Raw genomic sequence first — 13,617 nt, 5'->3', positions numbered from 1 at the left:
TGTCATCTCTTCCTTTTCTTTTTTCTCCATGCCTTGAAAATGGTTTACAAAGCAGGGCTTTGTGTATGTCGCTTGAAAATATCAAACAAAGGAAGGAAAACTCTAAGAAGGAGGAAAGAAATCATTTTAAAAATCAAATTGACAAAAGAAAATGAACACTTGCTGCATTATGCAGGGAGGCTCTGTAGTGTGTTATGACTATGTCAAACACTTGGCATTTTCTAATGGTTCCTGTGCAAGTTTCTCCTACATGTTCATAATATAAAGCTTCGAGAGTTTTTATCATCTGCTCTATGAAGCACTTAATCATCAAAGCTAAAAGTATAAGAAAAAGTTATAAATTTCAGAATGTTAAGATAGTCTTGTGGAGGTAATTGGTGGAACATTTATTGAAGTTGTTATTAAAAATTAAAAGAAGATTGTTAGCAAAAATCCAATCACTCAAAACTTCAGTCCATAAATATATATATTGTAATTTTTTAGAAATTGGGGGTTAGAGACATAGCTCAACAGAATGAGAACATGTTTTGCATGCAAGAAACATGAACTTAGTATCCAAAACCACCTGGTTCCTTAAGCATGGCCGGGAGCACCCCTGAACACTGCTGGATATGACCCATAGCTCAAAACCAGATTTTGTGACAGGTTACAATATCACATTTATTTGTGAATGAGTAAATCTACTGAGTTTCCTAGGCAGATCCACACTTTAGAGCATTCTTGCCGTCTCAGTTAACCAATGGGTTGTGCCTAACAGGTGGACATATGGTCCCTGGGGATCATGGTGATAGAAATGATAGATGGTGAACCTCCCTACTTCAATGAACCTCCCCTCCAGGCAATGAGGAGGATCCGAGACAGTTTACCTCCAAGAGTGAAGGACCTACACAAGGTGAGAAATGGACTGACTATGTGGTTGAAGTCAAAATTATGGATTTTCAGAGTCTTCAGTTTCTATATTTTCTATATTTTTATCACTTCGCTGGTTTATGGGAATACACTTTAAATTTAGAGTCTTTCACATTCGAATCCCTGTTCTTTCTTATAATTCCATGCTAAATGATGAATTATTTTTCTTTTAATCTGTAAAATGGGATACAAACTACACCTCTCTTGTAGAGTTGGCTACTAATATAAATCTGGCTCTTCACTCAGTGCTACATCTTGGATAACTTATAATGTACTAGGGATTGTTCCAGTTGCTGGGTTACTCAGCACAGACCCACATTTCCTGATTTTCATAAGGCTTGTAATAAGGTTAGGGAGACATATAATAAACCACAAACAGATCAGTAAAATAATGTCTGAAAGTGGTATGCACTCTGCATTGAATGAAAAACACTATGTGTTAGTGCAAGAGAGGTAATGTTGGGTCTAGTTTAGATTGAAGAGTGAAAAGAGACTTTCTCCTTCTTTAAAATTCTAATTTGATTTCTCTAAAGTGTTATTGTAGTTTTGATAATATTGTGTTTGTATATTATACAAATTTGATAATTTGTATATTATACAAATTTGTTTGTATATTATACAAATTTGATAATATTGTGTTTTGATAATATTGTTTGTATAGTGCTTAAGTTTTTAGCATCAGTATACACCATTATTGCACACTGCCACCACCAACATAGTGCTCATTATTCTCCATCACTGTCCTGAAGAAATTCTTTTCTTGGAAGCATTCATGTTTTGGAACTTGAATGGGATGTCAGAGTAGGTTATGTGAAGAGATATGGGAGAAAAATTACTCAGGCAAAGGAAACAGTAGTGTTCCTACTTTACTCAAACTTTACTCAAACTTTTGTTCCCTTGGACCACCTAAATACAAAAGAAGTAAGCATAATATTCTAGAAACATGTACAAGAAGAACTGCAATGCTAATAATCAAAAACTGGAAACCACCCAATGCTGTTTCCTGAATGGATAAATAATAAGTACAATAATTCAATAGTGAATACTATACAGCAATGGAACTGATGAAAATATCACAGACATCATATTGAAAAAAAGTCAGAAAGAGATCATTTGACCATTTGTGATTCTATTTCTATAAAGAAACAAAGAAGGAAAGTTTCTTTTTTTTCCTGTTGGAAGTCAGGATAGTGGTGACCCTTTGAAAGGAGTTGGTTATTAACAGGGAAAAGGACTGAGATCATCTTCTTGTGGGATAGAAATATATAGTTTTTATCTTGATGGGGAATAAAGAGATATAATTCTTTGTCTAAAGATGTATAAATTTACATTTAAAAAGTTTGTCTAAGAGGTGGAGAGACAAGGGACTTGAGACCTTGATGATGGAGGAGTGTGGGCATTGGTGGTGGTTCAATGTGTATCTGGAGTTCTAATATGGATGGTATTGTCAATCAATCATGCCTACATAAAATATTTTAATGTTTTAATACTGCTAAGTAAGCATATAATATATTTGAATTTGTATGTAATATAGTTCTAAAACAGAAATTATAAGAAATTAATGGGGAAATGCTGTGTAAAATATCCTTAAAGAAGCTCCTCTTCAAGAAAGAGGATTCCGCAGAGCCTGGGTGATTGCAAGTGTTAGAAACATAAAGCTATTCCATGTTTATACCATACTTCAAATTTTTGCAAGCAGTGCCTATGCATACTAGGAGCATCATACCAGCTTTTAGTATGCTGTGTGTTCATCACTATTGTTACCATTTATATTGAAAAAAACAATCGATCCTTTTTCATTATAACTTTGTATATTCCTACCTTTTCAAAACTGAAGAAATGATTGAAAACATCACATTTTGGGGCTGGAGCGATAGCACAGCGGGTAGGGCGTTTGCCTTGTATGCGGCTGACCCGGGTTCGATTCCCAGCATCCCACATGGTCCCCTGAGCACCGCCAGGAGTTATTCCTGAGTGCAGAGCCAGGAGTAACCCCTGTGCATCGCTGGGTGTGACCCAAAAAAAAAAAAGAAAACATCACATTTTAATTTAATCAATACTTGATTTTGTTTCTCTAACATATTTGCCCTCATGGAAACTTTGTAAAATTTGCTATTGTTGATGTAGTCATTTTCCTGAATATTAGCTGGAAGGTCAGTTTAAGGAGCTGAATTGGTTTTCTCTGTTGGTCTTCATCACTGTGTGTTGGGTGTTGACAGGTTTCTTCCGTGCTCCGGGGATTTCTAGACCTGATGTTGGTGAGAGAACCATCTCAAAGAGCCACAGCCCAGGAACTCCTCGGACATCCATTCTTGAAACTGGCAGGCCCGCCATCATGTATTGTTCCCCTCATGAGACAATATAGACATCACTGAGAGAGGAGTCACATAAGTAAAAAAAAAAAAAGCTAGAGGACATGAGCATAATTCAGGAGAACATGAAACCAGAGGACATGCAAAAGACCAGCTGATTGGTGGGACAGTGTGATGACCAGCAGGGTTTGACAGACCAGGGCATCTTCTTGTGTCTTAAACAGGCATCTCTCCACCAACAGCTGGCATGATCATTTGGAACATCACTTTAAAAAGTCATTATTATATTTTTCAACCTTCATCCAGCAAATCAGAAGGACTCAGTACAAACTCCGTTATGATATATCCTAGCCACATGCAGGGTAATGCGTAGGGTTTTCTATATTGAAAGAATACTTTTCTGGCAAAAAAAAAAGAAAGGAATACAAAAAGCACTTTTTTCTTAATGGTAGCAGTGTAATGTATTTTGCAATGAATTTGAATTTGTAATTTTTCTGTACAATAGTTTTGATAATTTATAGTACTTTGATGTCACGTAGCCATTGTATCAGTTAAAGTAATACTTGTTTACTAGCAAGAGTTTGAACAAAGCCTTTCCTACTTTTTTATCCCTTTCAGAGACCCAACGATTCTATAGGAACTTTGAATACTGAATGACTCTCAATCACCGTCAGCTTTAGTAGAATATCTTTCTTATCTTAACAAGTGTCTTATGTGATGGACGAAGATTTAAGAGTGATGGTGATGGTGGTGCACATTTCATTTATTCAACCAAAAATAAAATAAAATTTGAGTCACAGTTTACCAACTACTCCTTGGGATAAAGTTAAATATATTGGAAAATTACTCAGTCCTTATGCTAGTATTACTACTAGCATAGCAGGGTGTTTTTTTCCTTGTGCCCTCTCTTGAATGGGCATGACATGACCCTTGTGGCCAAATTGCCCTCCCAAGGAACAATTTCAATGCTGGGATCATGAGACTCAGTTCCTCAAATTGTATGTTTCAATCAGGTCATGAGAATTGTAGTATCACAAAGGGAAAGGAGAGAGAATGGGACAAGATGTTTGGTTTCATTTGTCACTGTTTTCAAAGCTCTGTATGCTAGCACACCAAACTCTTGTCTGTACTTACCTTTGTACCACAGTATTAATCGCTATTGTTCATGTATTGTGCTGGAAGTCTGAATTGATTCTAGAGGAAGAATAGGAAAGGGGATATTTTACAGGTATGATCTGACTTCAGTTGTGACCATGTTATAATGTGTTTCTAACATAGGAGAGTTGTGCTGCTGTCTAGATCTTCTTGAATGTTGATAAAAATGAATGACTACTATAATACATTTTGTGTTGCTTGTTGGATGAATTTGCATGTTAACTGTAGGCCAATATAGATTTGCCTTTAAAACTCTGAAAGAGCTACATAGTCACCATTAGTTTTTATTACTTACGTGTCAGACAAAAGCCATTTGTACCAAACTAGAAAACCAGAGGTTTTTCATAATGACTTCATATACTGTAACAAGAATGAATTTAATTTCGTGAAAATGCTCTGGTTGCTCTAAGCATAATTAAGAATTTTAATTAATAGGTTGTTTATTATTTATTATCGTTTGAAAAAGGAAAAAAAGGCATAAGATGACCTTCTACTGCTTAGATTTTCAGTTTTCTCCCAGACTGGAAATGCCTCACCATAAGTAATATCTATAATTTATTTCATAAAACACGAGTCAATGTTTTATGTAATATCTTAAAATATTAATAAAATAAGTAAGAAGAAAAATCTAAATCCAGAAAATGACAGTCCTAAAATTTCATGGAACAGATTGTATTAAGATAACTAGTACTATATAGGCTATAAATTAAAAAAAATATTTATAATCAGAACAGATACTAAAACCATTACAAAAATAGTAGATTTGAGATTCCAACCATTTTTAAGAGTGTAATAGAAATGTTTCTGTAATTTTCTTATCGCTGGGTATTTTTTAAAGTAGTCATTGAGTTTACCAAAAGTTACTGTAGCTTAAAAAGGTTTTGTGAGCACTATTGGCAGAAACTGCACTTGCAAATAAAAATAAATGTTTGCCTTTTCTTCCACTGTGTTATTGGTGCTTCAGATTTGTTTTTTAGAAATGCAAATGAGTTGGTATAAATTTACATGTAGCATTATGACAAGAAGCAAAGAAAAATATTCCCATTCTTGGGCCTCACAGAGAGTGTAGAGCTATGGAGTACGGGCGTGGGGAAGTATTAAATTCTGGATGGCCAAGTTTAAAGGAAGTCATATTTATCATCAAAAATCCCACTCTACATCCCTATTACAATGATACTCATCTAAAGGCCTTTTACCAACAAAAGCTAACAAAAGAAGAGTGTTGGGGGTGGAGGAAAGGGACATAACTCAAAGGACTGAAACACATACTTTGCATATAGGCGAACAGCGTTTTATTTCTGGTACCATATGGTACCAGGGATAAAATGGAGCGATAGCACAACAGGTAGAGCATTTGCCTTGCATGCAGCCAACCCGGGTTCCATTCCTCCATCCCTCTCGGAGAGCCTGGCAAGCTACCCTCAGCGTATTCGATATGCCAAAAACAGTAACAAGTCTCATAATGGAGATGTTACGGGTGCCCGCTCGAGCAAATCGATGAGCAATGGGACAGCAGTGACAGTAGGTTATTTGGGTTAAACTTGTGTCAGAGGAAGAGAAAGCGGTAATTAGGGATATGAAATGCCAGCAGACATGGTAGGTACCTATTTACCCTTTCTGTCTTCTACATCCTTCAACCACAACTCTCGTATTAACTCATGGTCCATGGGGAGCAGCTTTGGAGCTTGTTTCTGGTTAAAGAAATAACTGCAGTTGGCTAACTTGTATATGCTGTTGGAAAGGGGTAAGATGTCTGAACCTACTTTGTTTCCACCTGAGGACTACAAATACTGTTTTCTAGAACTCCAGAATAGTTTTGGTGTAAATGGCATGTTTTCTCTGAGAGCAATCTTCAGCCACCACCATATTTTGGATATTTCCATCCTAAACCCCAAAGCAAAACCAAAATAATATACTTTGTATTGTTTGTTATGAAAAACGCTGAAAATGCTACAAAAAAGTATCCTTAGAGGAAAGAGGTTGAAGACTTTTGTATTTCACCCAGGGGCAATTAAGCCCTTCTATAAGAGATCACTAACATGTTGTTAAAAGTTGAGTCTTGTGTGCTTATATATATATATATATATATATATATATATATGTATGTATATATGTATATATGTGTAAGGAACTGGAGCGATAACACATTGGGTAGGGTGTTTGCCTTGCACGTGGCTGACCTGGGTTTGATTCCGCCATCCCTCTCCGAGAGCCGGCAAGCTACCAAGAGTATCCCACCAGCATGGCAGAGCCTGGCAAGCTACCCATGGCATATTCGATACGCCAAAAACAGTAACAAGTCTCACAGTGGAGACGTTACTGGTGCCTGCTCGAGCAAATCGATGAACAATGGGAGGACAGTGCTACAGTGCTGGATCATTTTTAAAAACATATTAGAGTGATCAAGTCAGACTGAGCTATGGTCGTGTCTCCTCATTTACCACTGAAACAAACATACTTAGTAGCAATTTCTAATGTCACTAGTAGCATTCTATGAACAATGAAATAATTTCATGAAGTTAACAACTCAATGAATTCAGACTCCTTGATACAAAGGGTCAATTTAATAGCGTTGTTTCATGGGGGAGAAAAATGGTAATGATATTCCAGGCAGACAAAAGCTCAATTTGATTAAAGCAGATACGAAATACAAAAGCAGAAACAATTCTGTGAAAGCAACAAATCGTGCAGGAAGTCAGCCAACTTGAGTCTGGAAATGCATGCAATTTGTGTTGTATTTCTAAGTCAAATGAATATATTAACTTAGTGTGTCTTATGTTCAAAGTGAATCTAAAGACTTAGACACATATTTCACTAAGATCCAAGGAACCTCACTCAATATAGTGTAGTGGGTAACTGAGACAGGAGATATAAACTAATAATAATACGTGTTTTTTGAATGAGTTTTTCCTAGGTAACCCCAGGCCCAATCCCATGGTAGCCCTTCCTGGAAAGACATTCTAGAATTTTCCTTTGGGGGCATGTGGGAGATGGAAAGGGCTGACAGAAAGGTGATATGCCCATGAATCTACCAGCTCCTAACCATCAGTGGTTTAATTGCTGCTAGAACATCAACTCCCAAAACATACGTTGTTTTTCCAGTGCATTGGCCAAGTCTATTACATCTGACAGAAGTAAAGAAACACAAGAGGTCCTGGGCATACACAGAAACTACCAGCACAGGCCCTGGAGTAGAAATAGGGGTTGACAGCTGAGAGATCATGGGTAGGAAACTAACAACAGCTCCCATGCGAATAAATGCAGAGAGAATAAAGAGGGTTTAAGAAAGTCTATGCACGGATAATTTTTTTTTAAGTTTTAAGTAAAGTTACTTAAAGAAATGGGGGTGGGGGGAGAATAAGAAAGAAAGAGAAAGGTGTTCAAGAGAGAACAAGGGCTTCTCCACAGTGCAAAAAAAAAAAGAAATGGGTTTCTAATTTCTCCATCAAATAGACTTTTTCAAAAATTCTTGCTTTTTACTTTTGATAAAAACAGAGCTTGAAATGCACTGCAAGATAGACAGTTACAAAGATGTTCAGGATTGGGTGTCAGCCTGACAATGTTCCAACAACCTTCACCAGTACACATTGCTGCCACCAATGTCCCAATTTTCCTCCCGCCCCCACCCCAAGTCCAAGTCTACCTCTATGGAAGACACATTCCTTTTCTTTTCTCTCTCTTTCTCTCTTTCTCTCTCTCTCCTCTCTCTCTCTCCCCCCTCTCTCTCTTTCACATCCCCCTTCCTTTAGGCACTATTATTTGCAATACTGTTACTGAAAGGTTATGTTTATAACTTTACCTCCTTTCAGCACTCAGTTCTTGTCCAGAGTGATCATTGTCAATGATCATTCTAATAGTGGTCCCTTCTTGGTCCTAACTGCACTTCCCCACAACTTATGACAAGTTTCCTACCATGGAGTGGACATCATGGCCCTCGTTTCTAATGTGTTTTAAAAATAAAGGAATAAGGATGCGGTGCCACCAGCAGGTTAACCTGTACCCATGGGGAGAGTGCATCAATAGCCTGGTGATGCCTTCAGGCTTACTGATACCCCAAAATTGATGCTATGCATCTGTTCAGGCCCCAGATATTTGGGAACAACTTTCCAGAGAAATTAAAAGTCCAAAAGTTAGGTATATGGAAGCCACACCCACAAACCATCTATCTCCAGCTCAACTATACAATAACATGTATCTGCCTTGATTAAGAAACCCATTAAATAAATCTCAAAAGAGATCAAAAGCTGCAGTTAATCTCAGATGCATGCAAGGCTGGACAGACCAGCGTACATCAGAGTGGGACTGGTTAGCCTGGTGCCCTCCCAAGCAGAGTCCTTTGTAACCACTTGCTCCCACAATCGAAAATTGCTGCCATGTCCCCAGCTGAACTTCACAATCTCAGATATAATCTGCTGGAAATTTAGTGCCTGAAATTTCCAGGCTTTCTCGGGGTTGAGATGAGCTACTTTCCCTTGCTTCCCTAAATTTCTGGAAGTATCAGTAGTCACCCCATGAACCAACTCCAGTAGGTTCTTTTACTGGCCTTGCTTCAGAGACCCATAAATAAATCTCAAGAGACCAAAAGTCACAGTTAATCTTGGATCCACACAAGACTGAAAAGACCAGGGTAAATTGGAAGGGGGTGGGTCAGCCTGGTGCCTGCCCAACAAAGGCCCCAGCAGCCGCTTGCTTCCTCAGTCCAAAATCACCACCTTGCCCCCAACCAGACTCCACTGTCTCGGGACAGACCTCACCAAGACATAATCTGCGGAAAAGTCATGTATGCAGGCTTTGTCACTAAAATCTCCAGGTTCATCTCAGGGTCAGGATGGGCTACCTCTCTCCCACCTCCCGGTACTTTCGAAAGCCTGGGCAGTCATTTCCACCTCCCAAAGCTGCCACCTGTTTAAAAAAAATGCTACTCTAGCTTTACCTTCTTGATAAAAATACTGAATGCCCTGAACAAACATGATGACCTCTTGGTATTGCAAACCATAATGCACAAAAGGAGTGACAGAAAAAAGAAAAGTGCCTGCTATAGAGGCAGGTTGGGGGAAGCAGGCGTTGGTGAATGGTGGGAGGAAAAAGGAGGACATTGGTGGTGGGAAATATACACTGGTGGAAGCACAGGTGTCAGATCATTGTATGACTGAAACCCAATTATAAACATATTTTGCAATGGTCTATTACATAGGTATTCAATCACTACATCACTGTATCACTTTCATCCCATTGTTAATTGATTTGCTCGAGCAGGCACCAGTAATGTCTCCATTGTAAGACTTGTTACTGTTTTTGGCATATCAAATACGCCATGGGTAGCTTGCCAGGCTCTGCCATGAGGGCGAGGTACACTTGGTAGCTTGCAGGGCTCTCCGAGAGGTATGGAGGAATCAAACTCAGGTTAGCCACGTGCAAGGTAAACTCCCTACCCGCTGTGCTATTGCTCTAGCCCATGGATATTCAATAAAAAATTAAAATAAAAATTCAAAGGTTTCCTTTCACTGAAAAGTTGTATCACATAAAAAATGCTAAAATTAAAAGTTTTTAATTTTAGGGGCTGGAGTGATAGCACAGCGGGTAGGGCGTTTGCCTTGCACGCAGCCCACCCAGGTTTGATCCCCAGCATCCCATATGGTCCCCTGAGCACCGCCAGGAGTAATTCCTGAGTGAAGAGCCAGGAGTAAGCCCTGTGCATCGCCAGGTGTGACCCAAAAAGCAAAAAAAAAGTTTTTAATTTTAGAGATCCAGGATCTAAATGATCCATCTCACCTGAAGTAACAAGATATGCAGAATGTAGCCAATGGCAGCACATTAAGCACAATACCTGAATATATCTGTCAAATATGGGGAAAAAAGAAAGAAAGAAAGAAAGAAAGAAAGAAAGAAAGAAAGAAAGAAAGAAAGAAAGAAAGAAAGAAAGAAAGAAAGAAAGAAAGAAAGAAAGAAAGAAAGAAAGAAAGAAAGAAAGAAAGAAAGAAAGAAAGACAAAGAGACGGAGCTAGAAAGGGGCTTTAGTTCTTAGAATATGTATTATCTAATTTGTCACTAAAATCTTTGTGAGGTCTTCCTGAGAAGAAATGGCATATTCTTTGTCTTTTTTTTTTTCAGTTTCTGGGTCACACCCAGTAGTTCTCAAATCTTACTCTGTTCTGTGCTTCTGGATCACTCCTGGTGGTTTGCAGATACATATGGGGTACTAGGGACTGAACCCAGATAGGTCACGTGCAACACAATTTCTATGCTATCTGTCCCATGTTTTGTTGCTTTAAAAGACAAATGAAGTGGTTGTTAACCCTTGAATTCTTGACCTCATTTTGTCCTCTGGACACTACTCTTGCAGAAACTCTTCTGGGAAGAAAAAGTGGAAATGCTTAAACTAGAATACGTACTCTTGCAAAGAGACCTAAAGAATAGTGAACTGAATTTTTTTTTTATTTTATTGAATTAGTTACAGTGAGATAGTTACAAGCTTTCATGTTTGGGTTACAATCTCACAATGATCAAACACCCATCCCTCCACCAGTGCACATTCCCCACCACTGATATCCCGGGTATATCCCCCTTTCCCATTTTCCCCCTGCCTCCATGGCACACAATATTCCCCATACTCTCTCTCTCTCTCTCTACTTTTGGGCATTATGGCTTGCAACACAGATACTGAGAGGTTATCATGTTTAGTCCATTATCTACTTTCGGCACACATCTCCCATCCCGACTGATTCCTCCAGCCATCATTTTCTTAGTGATCCCTTCTCTATTCCATGTGCCTTCTCCCCTCTGCTCATGAAGTAGTCTTCCAGCTATGGGGCAATCCAGCTGGCCCTTGTATCTACTATCCTGGGGTGTTAGCCTCATGTGATGTTTTCCTCTACTCCACAAATGAGTGCAGTCCTTCTATGTCTGTCCCTCTCTTTCTGACTCATTTCACTTAGCATGATACTCTCCATGTCTATCCATTTATAAGCAAATTTCATGACTTCATCTCTTCTAACAGCTGCATAGTATTTCATGCATAGATGTACCAAAGTTTCTTTAACCAGTCATCTGTTTTAGGGCACTCAAGTTGTTTCCATATTTTGGCTATTGTCAACAGTGCTGCAATGAGTATATAGGTACATATGTCATTTCTACTGTGGTTTTTTTTTTTGCATCCTCGGGATAATATTCCGAGAAGTGGTATTGCAGGGTCATATGGAAGCTCAATTTCTAGTTTTTGAAGGACTGTCCATATTGTTTTCCAGAAAGGCTGATCCAGTCAGCATTTCCACCAACAGTGAAAGAGCATCCCCTTGATAGACATAGAGGGACTGCACTCATTTGCAAAGCAAGTGCCTTGCCCACTGTACTATCACTCTGGCCCCTGTGCCAGATATTTCTGAGGAAATAAAAGTGCCATTATCAATCTTCAATGAGCTGTTAATTATAAGGGAGCAAGCTCCATTTTCAAGTGAATAAAAAAAAATTGGCTAATGTAGCACACAAGTTGATAGCAAGGACTATGTGTGCGGGGACAGGAAAGGGTACACCCAGTGGTTCTCAGGAACCACCACCTGGCTCTGTGCTCAGGGGCCACTTCTTCCTGTAGGGACAGGGGCAACACTTGACAGTGCTTGAGGGTACTATATATGTACTAGGATTCAAACCATTGCTTTGGCCACCACATGGAAGGCCTTAACTTCTGAACTATCTCCCTAATTGATAGGAAAAGTTGTAAAACATTTGTAAGGGAAGGGCGTGGCATACCTGGTTGTTCTTGGAGCTTACTCTTCTTTTTTGGATTTTGAGGTCACACCCAGAGATGCTGAGTGATTACTTGTGGCTCTGCACTCAGAATTACTACTGGTAGTGCTCTGGGGACCATATGGGATGCCAGGGATCAAATTTGGGTCATCTGCGTGCAAGGCAAATGTCCTACCCATTGAACTATCACTCCGGCCTCTTGGGCTTGCCCTGGGCTCTGCACTAAAGAATCAGTCCTTTGGTCATTCCTTAAAAAAACTAGAAATTGAGGGGCTGGAGTGATCGTACAGTGGATAGGCCGTTTGCCTTGCATGCAGTCGACCTGGGTTCGATTCCCAGCATCCTATATGGCACCCCAAGGACCACCAGGAGTAACTTCTGAGTGCATGAGGCAGGAGTAACCCTTGTTCATCGCCGGGTGTACCCAAAAAGAAAAAAAAAAAGAATGAGTCCTGGTAGGCTTGGAGGATGGGGTGTGGGAGAAGCAAATGAGATGCGAGGACTCAGACCCTGAGCTGCCAAGTGCAAGCCAAATGCCTTTCCTGCTATACTCTCTCACTGGTTTGAAGATTTTAAACTTGATGTGTTTATACTATTGCATCATAATTATATGGTAAGCATAGTATATTCTCAGTTTCTACCATGAAGACTCTCAGCGAATCTAGAGCGATATATTAATGCCATTGTTTTTCAATAGATCTGGGAAGTCTGATATGTCTCTTGTAAACTGCACCTGAGACACTGCTTTAAAGTCTCTCAAGGGAAGCTAGAAAGAAGACAGGTGCCTGCCGTAGAGGCAGGCGAGGTTGAGGGTAGTTTGGAGTGGTGAGAGGGGAAGCTGGGGACACTGGTGCTGGAAAATTACACTGGTGGAGGAATGGGTGTTGAAACGTTGTATGACTTAAACCCAGTCATGAACAGCTTAGTAATACTCTATCTCATGGTGATTCAATAAAATAAAAAAATAGACAAGGGCCAGGGGGATTGCCCCACAGCTGGAAGACTGCTTCATGAGCGGAGGGGAGAAGGCAGATGGAATAGAGAAGGGATCACTAAGAAAATGATGGCTGGAGGAACCAGTCGGGTTGGGAGTTGCATGCCGAAAGTAGATAACGGACTAAACATGACGACCTCTCAGTGTCTGTGTTGCAAGCCACAATGCCCAAAAGTAGAAAGAGAGTATGGGGAATATTGTCTGCCATAGATGCGGGGGGAGGTGAAAAAGGGGGAGTATACCCGGGATATTGGTGGTGGGGAATGTGCACTGGTGGAGGGATGGGTGTTTGATCATTGTGAGATTGTAACCCAAACATGAAAGCTTGTAACTATCTCACAATGATTCAATAAAATTTTTTAAATTTAAAAAAAAAAATTTAAATTAGGGGGCAAGTTAAAAAATTTAAGCAAAAATAGATAAAAATGTAAAAACTAAGTCTCTTAGAGCTGTAGTGATAGTATAGAAGGTAGAGTGTTGGTCTTGTATGCAGTCAACTCTGCT

The 13,617-nt window shown here is 39.3% G+C and overlaps 1 protein-coding gene across 1 annotated transcript in view; it reads left to right on the top strand.

Moving 5' to 3' along the window:
• The window catches only part of PAK5 (p21 (RAC1) activated kinase 5), a 334,226-nt gene extending 328,908 nt beyond the window's left edge, over positions 1 to 5,318 (top strand). Inside the window, exons 9-10 of the mRNA XM_004610926.2 lie at positions 758 to 892; positions 3,129 to 5,318. Coding sequence (XP_004610983.2) covers positions 758 to 892; positions 3,129 to 3,284 — 291 coding nt within the window. The 3' untranslated portion in view covers positions 3,285 to 5,318. The remainder of the gene's footprint in view (positions 1 to 757; positions 893 to 3,128) is intronic.
• The last annotated feature ends 8,299 nt before the right edge of the window (positions 5,319 to 13,617 follow it).

The sequence above is a fragment of the Sorex araneus genome, chromosome 3 (genome assembly GCF_027595985.1).
Source record: "Sorex araneus isolate mSorAra2 chromosome 3, mSorAra2.pri, whole genome shotgun sequence".
NCBI classification, from domain to species: domain Eukaryota; kingdom Metazoa; phylum Chordata; class Mammalia; order Eulipotyphla; family Soricidae; genus Sorex; species Sorex araneus.
This window is presented reverse-complemented; position numbering and strand designations above follow the sequence as displayed.